Consider the following 20,968-nt stretch of genomic DNA (forward strand, 5'->3'; position numbering starts at 1 on the left):
TGTAACTACTGGGGATGGCCAAGGCCGTTCCCTCAAACAACTTTCGCATCCTTGACCAATTCCTCCTCGTTTGTTAGTATGAAGACCAGCAGAGCATCTCCCCCTGTCAGCTCCTGTACCAGGAGATTATTGTCATTGCACTCCAAAATTCTAGTTTGCTTGTGCCCTCTTGTGTTTCTCTTCCAGGAGATATTGGGGTGGTTAAAGTTCAGCACAAGAACTAGCATGTGCAAATGTGAGCCTTCTTCCAGAAGGCCTCTTCTACTACTTCTTGATCAGGCCACCTGCAGCAGACATTCACCATAATGAATACTGGTCTGCCATACTGGTCTGCCCACTAATTCTAACCCATGAATCCTCAACAGAGAAATTCTTTAAGGGTGGTGAGACATTGGAACAGTTTGCCAGAGAAGCTGTGGATAACTGTCGTGGTTTAAACCCAGTCAGGTAACTTGTTCACTCACTCACAGTGAGTGGTGCCGAGCTGACAACAATCAAGGTCCGTGTCCGTCTCCCCCCCCCCTGCACCGGGGCTCTCCCCTTCCCCGCTCCCGGAGGAACGGGGAGGAGGATCGAGAGAGTGCAACTCCTACGGGTTGAGACAAGAACAGTCCAGCAACAAATCACCACCGCTACTATCAGCTAAAACAATGATAAGGGAAAATAACAAGAGAAGAGAATACGATACCACCGGCCAAGAAAGCGAGTTCCACCCGGAAGCCCCTGTCCTTCCGGGTAACTCCCAGTTACCCCCCACCCCGGGCATGACGTGCTGTGGTATGGAATACCTCCCTGGCTAGCCCGGGTCAGGCGCCCCTTCTCTGATTCCTCACAGCCTCCCCTCCTCCCTGGCAGAGCATGAGCCTCACAGAGTCCTTGGTCAGGGTAAACATCACTTAGCAACAACCGAAAACATCGGCTTCACCAACACTGTTCTAAAACTAGAAGTCAAAACACAGCACTGCACCAGTTAACACAAAGGAAAAAAAAAAAAACATGACTGCTACTGCTGAACCCAGGACAATGCCTCATCCCTGGAACTGTTCAAGGTTAGTCTGGACAGGGCTTTGAGCGACCTGATCTACTGGGAGGTGTCTGCCCATGTCAGGGGGGTGGAACTAGATGAGCTTTAAGGTCACCTCTGACTCAAACTGTTCTGTGATTCTATGATACTCTTTACTTTGAATGAACCTGAATATAGACAAGTATAATTCATGTCTTGCTAAAAAAAAGTTACTAAGTGATGACCTGTTATGTCAGCAGTATGTGTTTAGTACCTTTATTCCAGCATTTCTTAGCATCTCTAGAGTTGGTCTAACATCTGCTTGCAGCTGATCTTCTACTCCAGTGAGACACAGCAGTTCCATTTCTCGCTCCAAACTCTCTACAACAGCAGCAACCTTCAGGTTTCTATCATGTATGCTTAACTTTGCTTGGTTGTATCGACTCTGCACAAACACAAAATCACCTAAGAGTTTGCTCCTCAGGCATGCTCCCCTTAAAGTAACTAAATATGGTGAAGCAGAAGATCACTCTGTCTGGTCATACCTCAAAATCTTGATACTGTTCTTCAGTCAGTGATTTTTTGGCAACAACCAGTGTACGCAGTCCTTCTCGTGCCATATTACCACACTGAGTGGAACAAACCACAGAACAGTTATGCAAACATTCAACCACATGTACATGTTTTATATTATATGCTAACAGGAGATATCTGTACCATAACTTTTCAGACTGAGGCTATTCTGGAGAAGACACAAACAGGATAAAAAGCAATTATACTTCAGGTCTCCCAAATGACTGGTAAGCCAATCTAGATTTCCTCCCCTAGCTTAAAGAAACTCTATTCTAGGCTGAAGCTTTAAAAGAAATAAAGGCTACTTTTGAGCCATGTAATAGAGCTACATTTTATTTTTCCACTGAACATACCTCTTATGCGAAAGATATCTAGACATTAAAAAATAACCATGGGATAGCATGTCTTAATGAAAAATAGGGCTGTCCAGGGCAAAACACTTATTGATTTGACCTCATAAAGCTAAATAAATTAAATAAGTATTTTACAATTAATTGTGCATCATTATCGCCAAAAGTAATTTTTATGACATTTTGCTAGGTCTCAAGGGAGCTTAATTTATTCGTGTCCCTGAATAAATCAAACTGCCCTGCAGCAGATATTGATTCATATTGCCAATACCATTATGAACATACATGGTGTAATCATTGTATTAACATATTGTCTGTGTGTAGGGTCAAAATAAGATGATTGCTGGTACCTCCTAGAGCCACACAGTGAAAAATATCAATCAGCTTTGAAATTCAGTCACTAGCTATTTTATGTTAAGCTTAATAAATGTGGCAAAAAACCCTATTTCAATTTGGCTGCAAACCTTATTGTACTTCATATTTCATAATCATACCTCACTGTAGAATTTGATAAAACAAGGGCACTTCAGGATAAACAGGTTTATAGCAGAACACTTCTCAGAAGTAATCAGGTTTTATGTGAAAGGTCAGTCAATGAAAAACAACTTTCCTTGTTTTAAGTAGGAATGTGCTCTGCTGTGACTCCCGGCTCTGCTTTTCCTGTGGGTTACTTAAGATTTGGAAATAATTCTAATCACTTAAAATCCATTCAGGATATATGTAACAACTTCAAAACCCACTACGGCACTGGCTCAGGTTCTCTTTTAAACTAATCCAATAATTCCTGATCTTTTGACTTTAAATTTTAGTTTTTACAGAATCTTAATTCTTATAAATTTTGATTTTGTTTCTTACCTCTTCTTCTAACCAATCATTGTACTGTACAATAGTGGACATTGCAACATCTGCACCCTTCATGTAAAATGTAATTTCTCCTGATGATTCATCCTAGAATTTTACAAGAGAAACAGAATGGGAAAAAAACACCTGTTTATACAGTTAAAATAATTACCTACCGATAACCTAATTGTCTTTTGAAGTAGTCAATGGATGATTTATAAAAGAAGTAGTACCTTGCCAAGAGGTGGATAAGTTTTATTACCTGATGATACTACTTCCAGTGACATCTCTGATTTCACTGAAATGCATGTTCCCCACTTTCTCATATAAGAGGATTGCTTCTAAGTGATGTCAATGTGACTAACAGATTCTCAGCATACCTAAACTGCCAGTCTGAATTTTAGAATATCACTGTTATGACCCTTATAACTACTCACAACAGAAAGTTTACCCTGTTATCTTTGAAATACACTAAATTATTTGTAAATTTTTAATTGTAAATGCCTGTTACAGATGTTTTAATGATGAAACACTCATGGTACATTCAGAGAATTTACAGGCAGGCAAATATAACAGAAATCAGAAATATATATGAGTTATAGTTTGTCACTGAAGGAATGGATTAGTCTGATCTGCAAGCTTCTTAAAGTATCTATGAGCATGTCACTGTTAAGACAAGCTCTTAGTGCTATCATCACCTAAAGAAATACAGACTTGCCAAGGTCTCTCCAGACCTGAAACATACTTGCCTAAGGCTGATGGCATGCCTGGCTTGTCGTAAAGGGCAAACGAAAAATGGGATGAATTTGACACCTATTTAAGTGGGACTTGGCACTGAACTAACCATCTAACAATGCTGTCTGAAGCTGTTCTGCTACATTCTCAGATTTTAGGTAGGGAGAACATAGAAGTATGTAGTGTGGATGGCTTAACATCCATAGAGGTTTAAACCTTACTTTTAGCATGGTGTTGTGGCTTCCTTTCATGTGAGGTTTTAATGATTGTTACTATGCTCCCAACTGGACATCTAGGAGACAACTAAGCATGTATCTCATAAATCTTAGACCCTGGGGTTGTGCTGTGCATCCATGACAGTTCAGGTATCAACACTGGGTCTGGAAAAGCAGCAGCACTAGCAGTATAGAAACATGCTAACTACTACTGTAAAAAAAATTCAGCCATTAATTTATTTCTTGAAGAAGCAACATATCTTGTATGAAAGAAACAAATGGAAAAAGAAAAACAAAGGCTAAAGGCAACATGCAGAATTAGAGGCTAAGCATAAAGTAGTGAAATTAACATGTTCTCATGAGAAAGAATCTCTGCAACATGAGATTTGCCTGATTTTTGTACAATTACTTGCCTAGTATTTCATGTGTACCCATACAAAAGGTACACTTTTCATTTGAAAATCTTATGAAATGCATTTTCTTAAGTATTAACTTTCTATTAAATTTCATAAAAGTAAACATTCAGTAAAAATATTTTTTGAGACATAAAACCCAACACCCAGGAGACCCCCAAAATTACCCTAACTATGATCCCCATGCGCTTGCTCTCAGAAGTGAAGGGGAAGATCTGCAGAATATAGTATGTCAGAATGTATCCACCAGGGGTCTTCAGCTGCATTGAGGTCAAATCCCTGCTAACCAGAGTGAGACCCACACTCTCTGTCCACTGCACCAGTGCTACCTAGAGGAAGGGGAAAAGAAAAAACAAAACCAAATGAGAGACATGTTTCAGTGTCTATTATAGGTCATGTTTCAGAAGGTCTATTATACTGTTCTATAAATCAGGCTAAAGCCAAACAACTGTTGCTAGGGTAAAAGTCTAAACTCTTCCAAGAATCTAGAGGAAAAAAAAAAGTGAATAGCAGTAGTCTGAGAACAAAATCTTAATGCATCAGATAAGCACTTTCCTTCAGAAAGCTTACAAAAATTCTTATGAAGAATGGAAAACCTTATTTGAACTTATTCCTGCAAATTACTTAGACTATATTGCTCAGAAATAACAGTCCTAATAAGAAAACCAAACAGATATTCACCAATATAAAAAAAGGACATCATCCTGTAGAAATTATGCAAAATCAGAATACAGTTTCTGTAACAATGATGCTGCTATGTTAGTAAAAGATTTTGGGAATATTCCCATATAAAACATTTTATTAGAGCTACAATTACATGGATGTTGGGACACTGCAATAGGAAGTATATAAATAAGAAAAGGATCTTATTTCTAGTTTACTTTGATCAGTTTCATAATTTCATTACTTATGTTTCAAAAAATAATATAATTGAAGTTCTGGGCATATCAAATGAGACGGAAACCAAGCTTCCAATACCGCATCCCACAGACACTTGCAAAAGTCCTTTTTACAAACCTCAAAATGCTGGAGTATACAAAAGTCATCATTAGCTATCATGACATGGCATCTTAATTGCATGCATTAGAGATTTGCCTATTTTTTTTAATATTGCTGCTCTAAAGTTCATGATCTCTAGCTTCTACTTTCTTCTATGCTTTAAATAACACACAAGGTATTTTTCTATCACCACTGTTGTGTAGTTTATTCCCTTGAAAAATCAGTATTTAGGAAAAACTGCTTTAATGTTAATCATATACAAGCCATATTCCATATGTGAATGGGAATTTTCTGACAGAAGTATTCTTCTCCACAATTCTATTTTTATTTTGCAAATGCTAATCATTATTGGAAACCACATTTCAAAATGACTAGAAAGGAAATTGTCATGAAGTTCACTTGATTTTTATGAAACCTGCCTCTGCTGTTAATCTTGGGCATGATAAAAAATATAAAACTCAAGCAGTCTGATAAGACATGCAAGTAGCAAAATCCCTAGATTAAGTTCAACAAACATGATGACTAATGCTCACTAAGAATTTCACCCAAAGCAAGTAAATAAGTTTGTGTGAACTCTAAGAAACCCTAGTTGTACCTACCATCAGTGTAAGCACCACCAAATGAAAACACAGCGAGACGCAGTTACAGAAAAGACAAGAACACACTCTGAAAAGCACTATCTGAAAATCTCAAAAATCACAGGAAGTCTCAGAAATATTTTTTTTCTCTCAACAGAAGTACCATATAGGCTGCAAATGATTCACTACTCCCAAGGTTAATTTTTAATTTTCACAGTGAAAGGTTACTATTACAGTCTGACCTGTAAAATGCATCTTTCTACTAATACCCTATCATCTCATTTGTGTCCCTTTGCAGCTAGGACTAAGTGTTCTATATTTGGTGGCTCACATCTGTTTATTATTTTGTTTACGCTTGGCTTCGCCTACCATTTCAATTAGCATTTTACAGCACACTCATTTCTGATTCTTATACCCAACCTACATGAAACTGCACATTTTTTTTTTTCTAATTGATCAGTGCAAATACTATAGTAGAGATAGTCAATAAGGCTCAAGAGTCAAACAGATGCCTAAAATGCAGCTAAACAAACTCCAGAGCAAAACATTAAATTTGACTCTCAGAATTCAGAATGAATCACAGCAGCTAGACCCCAACAGCATCCCAAACACCACAGCCAGACTCCTTTAAATATCTTAAGCTTTTTAGAATATACAAATTAAAAAAAAAAAAATTTCACAAATGGCATGGAAATTTAATAACTCTTAATAAATATACACTGAAAGACTGGCTATACAGAGTGCAGAAAAAGGATTCTTAGGCAAGCCTCTCTGCTTGAGGTTTCCCCTTGATAAGTATATTCTCTTCAACATGTTTCTAAAACTTTATATTAATATGATCTTGCAATATAGTGTGCATACATCAAGAAACCCTAGAATGCCAAATAAAAACGGCAGCTGTGGCTTTTATAAAGCCTGACATATTGCACGGAATTGGATAAAGCAATCAAAGGTTGGAGAGGCACAAAAGTATGTGCTGGTGATGCTACCATTCTGCATACCCCCCCCCCCAACATTCTAATTATAATATTCATTTGGTGATAACTATTAATTCCCTAACATGCATAGATGAATTTTGTCAATTTCCCAAATCTAGGGATTATTTTTTTCTTTTTTATTAGGGACTTATTTGGATATTTTGCAGGTCTTGCCTGGTTTATCACCAAGTCATCCTTTTACGGAAACTGGCTGCCTGGGAGACAGAGGTGTATCACTAACTGTAGGGTCCTCCCACTACTGTGACACAGGTATGCACCTCAACCCACTAGCTGTGTAGTGTTTCCAGGACAGGTAACACAAGTGAAGTCAAAGAAAGCTTCAGTAGTTTCTAACTTGCGAGTGGTCTTCCTCCTCAGTAGAAATCCAAAGGGTAAAGCCAGCTACCTGCCTCTCTTCTTTGGAAGCAGCAAGTTCCAAATTAGGAATTAAGGTAGAAAATAATTCCATTATGAAATGAAAATGTAACAGATCTGACAAAGGCTACAAAGGGTTTCTCAACCCCCCTTACTTAGAGCTTCTCACCAAAAACCTTTCAGGTGCTTTTATACTTACTACACGCCCACTGTTGAGCTCTGGTTGCCTATGTCAACAGTGTCTCTCCACTAGAGGCCACCCGACCCCCAGAGGTTCCATAGCTCACGGTCACAAATATCAAACTCTTCAATTAGCACAGCACAGATTGAAATTCAAAGTGAAATTCATAGCCTTCATACAGAAATTCTCCCAACTCATGGAGTAACTGTGCGACCCACAATATAACAGTACCAGCTCATGAGGTGCGAGTAGCTTCTCTGACCAGAATGGTGTGTCTAGCTCAGGTGCCTGAAGAACATGTGCATGTTGAGAGGGGCGTGAAGAGAGGAAGCTTGTTACAGACCATGACAGCTCTAATTCCATGCTTTGGAGACATCATCATCCCATTTGTTTAGAAATGTTCATTTATGGAACTAAATCAAAACAAGCAGAGTTTAAGTTTTTTAGCCTGTTACCTTAAAATTCCATGAACTACAAGTTTGACAGTTACCTATTTTATCAGTCACAAAACCTAAGCCTACTAGAGTCAGGAAAATGAACAGTTAAGGACTTCATAAACTCTCTACCAAGCACTGCAGAAAATCCAAGCCCCTTCCTCATTCCTGTTGTGGATTCAAAACTTTATATTCAATTAAAACATTAGACTGACTTTAGCCTAAAATAAATGCTAATCAACAATTAAAAAACCCCACAAGGTTTGTGACAGGCCGCAAAACCCTTTGTATATTTAATTTTATCATTAACTAATTACATTCAAAATGATTTTTTTCCAACTGTGGTGTCAACATTATTTTTTAAGGAAAAAAAAAAATCTTTTCTACAATAAGTTCTATTAGCCTGTGAGTCCCATTTAATAACCCCAATTAAAATAATTATGTGGCAGAAAATGCTACAAATATCTAAGCACAAGAATCAATAGACAAAATTAAGGCCAACATGTAAGATGCAACATATTGTCCATAGAAAGCATTTAAAGGAACAGCAGTATATTTACTTTGAGGATGAAGGAGTTAAGTACCTGCCTGCCCTATCAAATAACAGGAGTCTGCTTTTCTCTGCAGTGGTGTTAGATGGCTTTAGGCCATTCAATCAGTACATTGAGGACTGTTCCTTACACAGCCCAACTCAAAGCCCATCTCTGAATTCTCTTGATCTTTCCTTGTGAGGTTGAGTAATTTGCGCATGGAAGGTCATTCTCATTCCCTCTCGGATTAACATATTCCTTAGCTTCCTCTGGACCAACAGGAAATATCACTTATCTCCTAACTACCTTACTGATTTTCAGTTTGGGGAATTGCAACACCAGAGTCTCTTTGCACTGTGGAAAATATAAGTACCTCTAGTAACCTGTCATCTTGAGAGCATGACAGTATGAAGATGTCCCAGTTAAAGAAAACCTGATATAGTCATTTGAAAAAATATGAAACTCGCCTTGCTTTTCAGCACATAGGTTTTTAAATCCTCAAACTGAGGTATTTGAAACACATTTCTGATTCCTGAACACCTTCAGTTACTGGATCAATCCTAAAAGGCTGTTCCTGCTTGGCAGAAGACAAAAAAAAAAAGTGCCCTAGGTTGTTCTTGCTTCTTTCAGATGCTACATCAGTCAGGACTGGAACATACAAAACATCATGCTACTACCACTTCCTCTGAATTCTGGGACCAACTGTTACTTTCAACATACAATATTTCCTTTCAAGCTAAGGCATCAGTTTAAGAAAGAGATCCACCGCCTCGCTGCTGGTGTCAGCAGCTCTTTTCCATCCCATCCCAGAGTTTGGGAGTTCCCCACCAGTTGTGCTGACAGCTTTTCTGAGGCTATGATATGAACATGACCACTTAAACTGAAAGACTTCAAAGGTTTCGGCATGTATGAGGGAGCAATTTGTAGGATGAAAAAGAAGGACTAGGGGTGAAACTTCTGTAAGCTAATTTTGCTGCACAGAAGAATTCTCCTGTACCAACCTACATTTATTTCAGAGTATTTAAGAACATCTTCACTTCAGACATCAGCATCTATTTTCAAAACCAGGTTGCCTTGTAAGGTATACAGAGGTTATATGTGTGGTATTTTGAAGTTAAAGCTATTGGTTTGGAAACAGGAAAGAAGCAGTGAGATTTCTTGCTCACCACTGCCTGAGTGTCCCCAATGGTTTCTGTTTGGATTGTGCAACATCTCACATAATGCTTCCGATCAGCACTGCTTTGTTTGTATTTATAAACACTGGTTTGATAACTATCACTTGCAGTCTATCACTTTTCATCTAAAAACTTCATAACTAAAATAAAATTATTAACTTAAAAATACAGCTTGATCATGTGAAAAAACTGCCGATCAATATTCAAGTCAAGCTATGGAGTAGTTATTCTCTGTGGGTCTCGAAGGACATGAAAGTGATGGTTTTATGCTACTGAGTGATTTGCTTTTCACAATACATTGACGAAACAACACAATTAGTCTTGCTTCAATAAGCACACACAATAAAATGAATTAAACAATACAACATGTCTCATACATTACAGCTTGACTTTTGTAAACACAAAAGCTGCTTCACTAAGGGTATATCATTTCCCTGTCTGTTTTTAAAGGACTGGGTTTGTATCTTTGTAATTAATTTTAGCAACTCTGTTGTCTATGGACAGAAAAGTTGGAATTAAACAACTGACCACACTTCAAGGTAGCATTTAAACAGTCAAAATCCTGGCATTAGAAATGCTTGAGAATATAACAGTGCAGGACAAAGCATAACCAATAAATGACTGGTTTATGAGAGTAAGCAGTCATTAAAAATCATGAATGATCAACCTTTTCTGACCATGGGGAGCAAAGGTCTTCAAAGGCTCCTGTTCATACCATGCCCCTGGATTGCTTGGGTCTGTAACCTTTGAACTCCATCGCTTTACCTACTTAGTTTATATCCTTTTATGATTGTTCATTACATTAAGGTAGCTGGCTTTCTACAGATGAGCTGGACCCACACGTATGATGGCCAAGTAGGAGCTGCTTTGATTTATTTTTTTTAGTGTGTTCTCAATGGATGTTTATTGTTTGCTATGCTACAGCTGTAGAGGACAAGTGACAGACAAATGAAACTTTCCACTCTTTCAGAGAAAATGAAATATTGATCACTTATCATAAGAAACAAAGAGCCTGGCATAAGTAGGGTTCCTATTATGAATACAAAATCAGTTACTTATCTCAGGTTACTCTAACAGTAGAAAAATACATCTTCTATGATGAATGTACGTACCTACTCCTGAATGAGCATACTTTGTTATAGTTATGTTTCATCTGTATATGGATGAACACATACACACACAGATGTGAAGAATTTCAAATGAATTCTTTGAATAAATTCATTAAGTGTACAGCGTGTCAACGTATTACTAAACTGGTTCTTATACCTTCCTACATGGGAGAATAGTCTACACTTACATATTGTTCTCTGCTCTTTACATCCTATGACAATATCATGCAATACCATATAATCCAACAGACAACTGCAAATAACATCTTCTTTCAAAAGACCACAATCAAGCCAGATCCATAAACAAAATCTAAGAGAACAGAGTTGTAACACTGAGGAAGTACAATGCATAAAACTGGTTAAGTCTATTAAATGATAATGTTGCTTATTAACCAAATATGTTGTGATAGGTCAGTGCTGAGGTTAAACAGAAAACATCAATTGAACCATTTCCCTAAATAAAGCTCCAGGGTGCAATATTCAAAGCACTTTATTCAATAAAAAATGCTTTTAAAATGGTACTTTGGTGATTGGGAAACATTGGCATCATCCGTCAACCTAACTGCAGAAAAGTTCAATAAGCTAAATAATGAACCATTTACATTATTTTCCTTAGGCTCCAGTGATTTGCAAACATTGCATCAATAGAACTCTTTAAAAAATTATGATAAAGACCTGCTAGTCTTTCAACTCTTAGGCTTTTTGCTGTCATGCTGCAATTTTTAAGCTGTTTAAATGAGTTTTTTTTTGTAGCTTCATCTTTTTATAGGACTCCATTTAGCATCAATTTCTCATTATATTAAAGCATATTTGTTCAATACGGTAATTTTTCTAGTGTTTCAAGCATTATCTTTGAGAAACAAAAGGAAATTTAATGCTCTCTCTTCTAAAATGTAAGCTTTTAATTTCACTGCCATATAATTTAAATATATGAGTCCAGATGGTAAAAAATAAATTCATTATTAAAAGGATACCTGTACTTTCTCTTCTTTGAAGCACTAACAGTTTCTTTGTTGCCGATTTTCTCTTCTACTTCTACCCTGAGTCCCAGATCTGCCTTTTTAGCACTTTATCAACTTTCCTTTCCTCTTTCCAAGGTCAAATTCCCTACTGTCTTCCCAGGACACCACTTGCATAACTCTCAAGTCTTACAGCTGTTTCCTTTAGCAAATATGAGAGGAGAATTGCTCTTTACGGTAATATTTTCAGGTTCCAAACAACTGAATGAATATACAAACACCCACAGGGAGAGAAGAGCAAATGGGAGAAAAAATTCACATAGTCTCTGTCAACTGCACGTCTCTTCACCTGATTTAGTAGTAGCTTTGGCTGTTAAAGCAGAATGTTTACTTAATCCATAGCTGCCATCATATCTGCATACGTTGGTACTTGTTCATGCTGTCTTTCACTATATTTAGCAATATCTCACTAGCTCGCTACGCTGATATATTTAGGAAATAAGAAAATATGTGCATACGAAAAACTGTACACATGTGCATAATACAGGTCAAATGCTACACAGTAACACTAACAAACCATATTTACAGGGTATCTCTGGCATAAACAAATGCACTTCCTGCATTCTCAATTCATAATGCAGATCAACTCACAGTATATAACACTACATATAGTACTATGGATTACTGATTTTAGCCAAAAACCTAGGAGTCCTGTTTTGCCTAAAGTTTTTTAGAAATAAACTTTTTAATCACTGAGAAAACAGCCACTTCTTTATATTCTACAAGCCTTTGACACTATGAACTGTGTTTATAGCATCTGAAATTCACATGACTGCTAGTTTGGTTCTATGTGAAGACGAAATTTTATTTCTTACATTCCTAAAAATACTTGTTATAGACTTGTTCCTTTTAACAATTACGGTTTGAATTGCTGAAGTTTTGCTAGTACTACAGGTGGTGATTTATTAGACATGTAAACCAAATGTATACCAAGAATAATACGCTATGCAGTGGCCAGACGAAGTTTGTGGAAGAAATATTACCTTGTATTAGATCGACTTCTGTACTAGAAAAATATACAGGCTTTCAGATATACACTCCCTTCTTCACATCTTACAACAACCTTGCTTTGATATGACTAAGCTACTGTGGCTACACCACCAACAGCACATCCAAGCTTCAGACACTGCTAGAATTTATTTAAAATGAAGTTGCCCTTCAGCCTGCTTTCAGAGGCAAAACTGTAAGTACTCTATTTCTGTATTTGACTATACCAAGTGCATACATGTTTTTATAAAGTGGGCAAAAATTATTATTTATGCGTACTTTGCAGTATCTTGAAATTTGAGCTTTGCCTAGCTTCCTTATCTTTTCAGATTGAATTTTCAGCAATCAATTTAGGGCTCAAAACAGGTTTATTCTGAACAATAACTAAAATCCACTGAAAGCAGTGGGATTTGTTTGAAATTTGGATTTCAATGGTAGTCAGATACATGCTTTTATTGAAATGGGGGTTGAAATTTGTTGCAATTTTGACTGAACCTGAATCACAGAATCCTATGATTATGAAGATTATGAAGCTGCTAAGGGTCTGAAACTCAAAAGCTTTGCTACGGGAGTATTTGAGGTTTGGGTTATTTTTTTTTACCCTGTTAAGAATACATAAATTCTACTAACTGGTAGTGTCTCTCGCTAATTTATCTGGTTGTCCATCACTCAAAGCAGTTTCATATTCCCTTTTGCATACATATGCTATGATTTATAGAAATTTACAGAAATTAATGTTTTGAGAATACATCTAGTGTCTTTAATTGCAATACTCAACACAGTATTGATCCCAAAGCACTGACTTCACAGACCTTTTAGTCAAATAATTGAAAACACTTCTGTATAACAAAGAAACATCAGATCTTTCCTACAGCTGTAGAGGAAATAAAACTGGATTGCTGCTAATTTTAAAGAAACCCCAGCCCTGAAAACATTTCTTTCACAGTTCTGCCACTTTTAACTTAGTTTATCCTGGGTTTTTTATGAGTAATTTTTTCACCCTTGCATACTAACCTCATCAGGGCTGGAAGCCTGGTAAGTTCGATTTTCATCACTGAAGTCCTGATCCACCTCAGCATATTCTGTTTCTCCAGACACACCAGCCCGGGATTCATATACTGGGGTCACATTGTGGCATAGTGCAATGGCCTTCACTGCTTCATGTATCCGACTGCTGACACTCTTGCGGACTTTGGGTGCAGATGACTGAGGTTTCCTAGATGGTGTTGAACTCGTACTGTTTCCACTGTTCTGAGAGTGCACCTTTAAGACCCAATTAATAGTGAAGCAAAGTTCAATGATGGAAACTAAACATGAATATTAATATATATATATATATATATGTTTATTCCCTTTAAAGGTTGATAAATTATAAGGATAGTAATTATTAATTTATATAACCTACTGTTAACTTTAGTTTGTGATTTACAAAAATCCCTCATTTACTTTTCTGCAGATCTGATACATAACTGCGGGTCCATCACACTGCATTTGTAGTCAGAGATCAGTAACAGAGCGTGCAGTCAATTAAAAAACGTGAAATGAAACCAAGTATGCTGTAAAAGGGATGAAGAGGCTGACTGGATTCTGCAGAAAACTCTGCTTCCTCACTTCAGAATTTACCTTTTCAGTGATCTGTATCAACAGTCTTTTTAATGTCCTTCACATTTTATGAATTGTTTTTTAAGCAGTATTTAAGCAGCAACCAATTCAATGAAATTCGGAAATACCAAACCAAAATTGCAAGGGTGGTATTTTGTTGTAGCTGTTTAGCCTCTTTGTTACCTGTGTACATTCAGAGGTTGGAAACTCCAATGCCATTTAATTGAAAAAAAAACACCTTTGCCTTCTAAATCTTCAACTAAATCTCTTTTAAAGATCATCACATTGGTATGGCACAAAAGGACAAAAGCAAATATCATTGTTAAGTATAAATGAGTCATTAGAATACAAATATTGCTAATTTATAAACTTCAGGATTTCTGTATTATTTGTGAACTAATGCAGTTTGTATGCTTTTGCTGCAGGTTGAAATTTGTTTTTCCCTTACATGAATGCAGTAATCTAACAAAATAATAATGCAAAATAATAGTTTTACCCAGATTTGAAGACCACATTACTGTTGCATAACCACTAAGATAGTACTATGTTTATAATGAGCTGAAATTAAGGTTGGCAGGTTTTGGTTTTGTGGTTTTTGTTTGCTTTTTTTTTAAAGCCAGCACATTAAATATATCAGTAGTACTACCAAAGGCTCGTCTGTTACCCAGGTTAACTCAGAAAACCTCTTCAGAAACCACGCTTTTTTCCTCCTGACTGCAATCTGCTGAACCGTGAACATTCTGCCCATCAAATTACAGTGTTGTCTAATAAAGGGTTTAACTTTCTGCTCATCTGGCACTGCTTCTCAGCTACCGCTTTAAACCTCTGCATTTGCATTCTGCTAACGTTGATGCCATTACAGCTGCAAATAAATTAAGCTGATTTTACTCCTTCTGAATTATGTTATGTTTATTGATGCTTGTATAATTTAATTTCACACAAATTCCATTAAAGATTATGCCCTCTATCACAAAATGCTTCCAGTGGGGAAATATAATCAGGTTATAATAGATTTGTGTGTTACATTAAGATGACAATAGTCTAGTAGGTCCACTGTAATAATAAAACAGAACACAAACAAGGGATAAAATCAATGTCACACAGAAACCACTGCCTAGCTAACTGGCAGCTTCTATTATCATAGATTAAATAAAAACCTCACCATACTTTTTCAGATTGAAACAATTGTTTAATAGTGGCTTGTTTTGTTACCAAGACTCCTTCATTTCTCTGTTGCAAAGCGTTGCTACCAACACACACATAATTAAAGCATTATTTAAACATCAAGAAGCATTACATAGAGCTGAGAAGAAAAAGAAGGAAGTTCCAAGAAAGTTCTTTTCATCACCTAACTAACAGCAAACATGTTCCCACAATTGGGAAAAAAAAAAAAAGCAGCTCCCTTCACATTTCTTACTTCTTTTAAAAATTTCAGTACCAAATATGTTACAGTTACTAAAACCTTAATTAACCATAGGTATCACTCATTAAATTTTACAGCAAACTTTTACTTACAGTAAAAGTTTTAAACTGGTAAGAATTACAGGGTTCACGCAATTCTTTTCAGATAGCACATTTAACCACAAAATATGAAATCAGTGCTAATGAACATGCCTCCTCTAGAAGACTGGCGTTTAGTCATCTAAGTCAGGCCTAGGTGTGCCAGCTCAAGACTGTCAGTTAATATCATTTATTGCTACAGTTGTTAGTGTGAATACACAAACAACCCATTACAACTGAACTATGTTTGGGTGATTTTTATTATCATTGTCAGGCAGCATTTACCTTCAGTAACCCATTCTGAACCAAGTTTTGACTGCTGATCTTTAGGTAAAAGAGCTCCATATCTCATTTCCAAGGGATATTACTGAATCTTAGTTAATATTCATGGCTGTTATCTACTAAGAATTCAGCTTAAATAGATTTATCCAAATAAACTGGATAATAAGTGGATTTGTTGATCTGTTTAGATGGAAAATAATACAGAAATTGAAGCTGCAGACTAAAACCTTCTAACATATATTGCTTATTCACTGCTTTCTCTCCCGTCGCTCTTCCCAAAAGCTACATAATAGTAACTGAGTCCAGTGTGGTGTCCAACAGCTACTTTTTAATTTTATTTAAGCAAATGAGAAGGGGGCCATAGTTCGAAGGAGCATAACAGAAGGTTAAAAACAATTGTTTATCCTACAATCCTTTTACAAGAGAAAATGAGGACACAGACGAGGTCAGCCAACAAACTTAATTGGGTCAGCCAGTCACGTTTGTGTACGCAAGTTAGCTATGGAAAAGAACTTTTATGTAAAAAAGTTTATTATCATACTGTACACAGCATATGGCAATATTAGTGATCATTTGTTTCCTTTTTTCTGTTTCTTGTTTCAAATAATAGAAAATAAAGCAAAAAATTCTTCCAAATCTCAGAGTGGAATGAGGTGCTCAGAAAAGTTTGCAGAAAGCACCCAAACAGTCTACACATGGGAAATGCAAGTGATGCTTGCAGAATTCCATCTTCCCCCTTCATCCTATGACTGATCCACAGACAGACAGGGAACCACAATCCTTTTGTACAGTTCCCAGACCAAGCACTCATATAGCACAGGAACATTTTGCTCTCCAGCAATATGGAGTTTTCCATTTCCCTCCCTTTACCTCCAGTTTTATGTATTTTGTAATCATCTTACTAACACCCCCCCCAAAAAAAAAAACAACAAAAACACAACAAACCCAAATCCCACTATTTTTAAAAGATGCCTTTATAAATTTTATTTTGACAACTATTTTGCTACCTTTTGGTTAGACAAAATTAATGTCACTCTTCAATGCCTATTCTTGATGAATATCTTCAAAGATATAATTACTGTTCATCTTGTTCTGGACACTTAGTTGTAATTTGTAGTCTCAGTAATGAATAGCTTACTCTTAGACGATTTGGCAGGAGAGACTGCACTGCACAGACAGGTTAACAGATTTCTGCTAATGGGTAATAGAAAAGTAAACTCCTTTAAGTGGGCATTAAAAGGAAGTTCAGAATCAGGAGAAAACTGTGTACAGTCTCACATTTTTCCCTTTCATCCTATCTATCCTACAAATGAAGGAACTTTCATAGCATTTCAAATTCCTAGACATAATCGGTAACAACAGTGCCTCAATGATGTTAAAAAAGAAATATCTCAATATTAAAGGTAAATTATTTATGAAATGAGATACCTGTGAATAAGAGTTTATAATATGACTCTGTATTTCATCCATTGTGTCTGTTCCATAGGACACAGTACCTAGGTGCAGGCGCTTAAATATCATCTCATTCTGTGTAAGTGTTCCTGTAATGAAGAAGTAGTATATCACAAAGCAGCAGAAAATACCACAAGGCCACAGAAAAACCCACCCAAATGTTTCTTTTGGAAAGGAGGAATGAATCATGAGTTAGAATCAGTTAAATTAAAGGAAAGTTTGTGGAAAACGATCAGGGTTAGTCATACTGGAATAAATCACTGGTTTCACCTTCAAGCCGATTCTGTCAACACAACTAAATATACAAGTTTGAAAAACGACAGAAACTTTTCATATGGAAGATAGAAAATGCAGTATCTGGATGGACCCGACTCAAAAGCCAGTGCAAGAATTTGCACCATGTATCAGAAAATCTAAAGAGAAAAAAAACAAAAGCAAAAAACACCCCCACCCCCAAACAACCAAACAAAAACTAACAACCCAAAAAACACCCCCCCCAGAATTCATACAGAGATTCTGCACTTTGTGTATGAAGGTAGACATTCTGGCAAATAGGCACAATTAAAGCTGTCTACAGTAAGTCATTAAGAGCTAACATCACTTCCAAATTTAACAGATTTAACCTCCAACCGGAATAAGCCAGAATGAACAAAATCAGTGGTTTCAGAGCTCACTTCACATTTGTAAGAAACTACAGGGTGTCAGTCACAGGCTGACATTTTGCAGCCAAGTCTGCCAAGTAGTCACATCCTCTGGTTTGAAAAAGCTCTAATTGAAGGCTTCAGCCTTCTGTGATGGGCACATCAGGCAAAAAAAGGTCACTACTGCCTAGCTTCCTGTGTTCAGTTCACAAAATATTATTCTGAAAATGGCCCTTCCTAAAACTTTTTTCTACAGTTACTGTGCTAAAGTGAAATTAATATAGTACAAAGCTATTCTTATATTTAACCACAGTTTGGATTACAGTACATAAATCTGATGATAAAATAAAAAATTATAACATGTTATCAAAAGTGACATTCTTGAAGCTTCCACAATATTTTTAATATGGAAGATATGATAATTATTTATAACTAAAATTGCAGAATAAAACATTTTATATTAATTTTATTTACCTAGACTATTTTTATATCATGTCTTTGTCCCAGTATGCCAAGACACACAATAAGCCACAGGATGAGACAACACTAAAAGCATGACATATGATATAATTACTACCCAGAAAACTGAACTGCTTGGCCAGTAGCATCCAGTTTGTGCATCTAATATGGCTAGAATCAATGATGATCTTCAGAGACAGAAGGGCTGTAAAAGTGTCATGTCTTTCTCACTTATACGTGAGATGTCTACCACTCCTACTCCCTGGTAACATCTGTACAATGACACTTCATCTCAACTGTCATACCATCAAAATGCACCATCAAACTGTGTCTTCCTCTATTACCAGCACTAGATGATTACTCCAAATTCTCTCTCTACCATTAGAAAATGACATTTCCCATTTGCTTTTTCTTATATGTTGAGGATTTTTTCTTTCTATAGTAATATTTTTTTAATTAAAAAATATTTAAAATAAGGTTAATGTGAAATGCGTAAATTCTCCACAAAATATGTGTAACATTACCAAATATCACATACGAATTAGAATATTCCCAAGGCTGGAAAACAGCCAAGGAAGATGAGGTTCCTGATCTCTGGAATTAGCAATTAATAAATTTTTTGTTTACACCAGGGATAAGAAGATAATTTTGGTTTTATAGTAATCATATAAAAATATGAGAAATTACTTTTTCTGCCTTGAGAAGCTGTACTTTTATTGAGACCTTTTGCCAATTTTCTTGATTAAATTTTTTACTTTAGTAATAAGACAGGAAAATCCAATCTCCAGTTTGCACATGAGAAACATGGAAGTTTTCACTAAGAAACATGAGAGATTAAAATCCCCATCCCTAAAAAAAAAAAAAAAACCCTAAAAAACCCAAAACACCCCCCCCCCCCCCCCCCCCCCCCAACCAAAATTAAAACCCAACTACTTTGTTCAGTAATGTTTATTGCAAGAAATTTCAAGTAAATCTCCATCACCTTCTTTACTTTCCAGGCATGCTCATACCTTTTCACTGTCCTTGGCTTTGCCAAGCCTTTGAAGTAAAATAAACACTCCCCAGGAGTTGTGAAACTAAATGCTACTCAAAACTTGAGACAGCAGGCAACTGCCAAACCTGCTTCCCACTAGTTCTGTAATTGCTGCTTGGGAAAACTGAGCAGGAAACAAAATAAGCCCTAAGATTATCCTATGGAAAGATTATTTCTTCTGACACCACTAAATCAGTCCACTTCCAAATCATGCTTGGTGAGGGAAGGGTACATAGGAAATGGTACATGGAAAATCTACTTGTGTGCCCCCAGCCTCTCTCAGCAAGCAGAGAAATAAAGTTTCTGAGCAGAAAAGTATAGGGTTTTCTATCTTACAACAATCAGGAGCCAACGAAGGAGGTTTGGGAAAAGTGGGTGAGGAAAAATAACTGTCTTGTAAAGAAATGGAAATAAACATTCCAGCAATCCTGATTCAATACCTGCATCTTGTAACATTACTTATATGAGCTTTTTATTGACTACATTAATAAGAAACATCCATGGCATGTGAAAAGAGGCTGCCAACACACTTGTACCCATTACACAAAATTGTAATATAATAAATAATAATAAGAAAAAAAACAAAGAAACAACAATTATAATTTGCTCATTCTTCTTAAGACTAGTGTAAGGCTTTCAATGACAGTCACAATAAACCTGATGTGTGATTAGACAAACACGGCTAGCTACATTTCCCAAAAGTGTTCCCAAAAGTTTCTGCCAAAAATAAAGTAATACACCTTTTTTGGTCATCCACATGAAAGCTAAGTTTCACCATGTTTACAAATTAAGAATTTACACTTAAATTCTCTTCATGGATGAAATACAAAATGGGACAGAAACACCCCCATATATAAGCTGCCAATCGGTCACATTGTAACTTTAGCAGCAGCTCTGTTTCAAATTTTACTCTTTGTTGGAGACAAATACACCTTGACAAAACACCACAACTTTTACATTGTGTCCTGAAATGCAAGCACTTCAAACATCTAGAAGCAGATTTTCTAATATAGCCCACTTTGGGAAAGAGAAAGAACTCAAAACTGAGCTCTCTAGACTGCTCAAGGTGCTAAGTACTGAAGAACAGTGAAAGAGCTTTCCATTTTTAATAATGCTTTTTCAAGACTTACTTATCGATTCCATGCTTTCAGGACATTGCTAATATGAAGAGTTATTAGATAAAAAAGGCTTATTTTAGGAAAGCTTTCAGAAATTATGCTAGTCAATATATGATCTACTGCTATTATACATTGTTGAACTTTGCTTCGGAACGCAGGTACTACTCAAGGGGAAATAACCTGACAAAAAGTTAGCACACAATTCCTGAAGAAAAACTTAGTATGCTCTTTAATGAAGCCAAGAGCTTTTTTTCCCCTCCCTCCCCCCCCCCCCCCCCCCCCCCCGCCAGTTGTATCATTAAACACAGAGTAAAGCAGGCAAAGAGGAAATTAATCTCTAAGGAGAAAGTCCTGAAGGCATCATTCCCTGGGTGGCAACAGATGTGAT

At 36.5% G+C, this 20,968-nt stretch overlaps 1 protein-coding gene across 7 annotated transcripts in view; it reads right to left on the reverse strand.

Moving 5' to 3' along the window:
• The window catches only part of ATP9B (ATPase phospholipid transporting 9B (putative)), a 170,136-nt gene that overhangs the window by 15,453 nt on the left and 133,715 nt on the right, over positions 1 to 20,968 (reverse strand). For 6 of the 7 annotated variants that reach the window (XM_057424399.1, XM_057424397.1, XM_057424396.1 and 3 more), the window contains 6 exons: positions 17,306 to 17,418; positions 13,508 to 13,756; positions 4,297 to 4,458; positions 2,782 to 2,874; positions 1,549 to 1,632; positions 1,278 to 1,448 (listed from right to left, as the gene is read on the reverse strand). In XM_057424399.1, the coding sequence (XP_057280382.1) occupies positions 1,278 to 1,448; positions 1,549 to 1,632; positions 2,782 to 2,874; positions 4,297 to 4,458; positions 13,508 to 13,756; positions 17,306 to 17,418 (872 nt within the window). The remainder of the gene's footprint in view (positions 1 to 1,277; positions 1,449 to 1,548; positions 1,633 to 2,781; positions 2,875 to 4,296; positions 4,459 to 13,507; positions 13,757 to 17,305; positions 17,419 to 20,968) is intronic. The other variant, XM_057424401.1, reaches the window with a different exon arrangement.

This window comes from Pezoporus wallicus, unplaced genomic scaffold, assembly GCF_028554395.1.
Source record: "Pezoporus wallicus isolate ANWC-B61680 ecotype Strahan unplaced genomic scaffold, APGP_CSIRO_Pwel_v1 contig_5485, whole genome shotgun sequence".
Classification (NCBI taxonomy): domain Eukaryota; kingdom Metazoa; phylum Chordata; class Aves; order Psittaciformes; family Psittacidae; genus Pezoporus; species Pezoporus wallicus.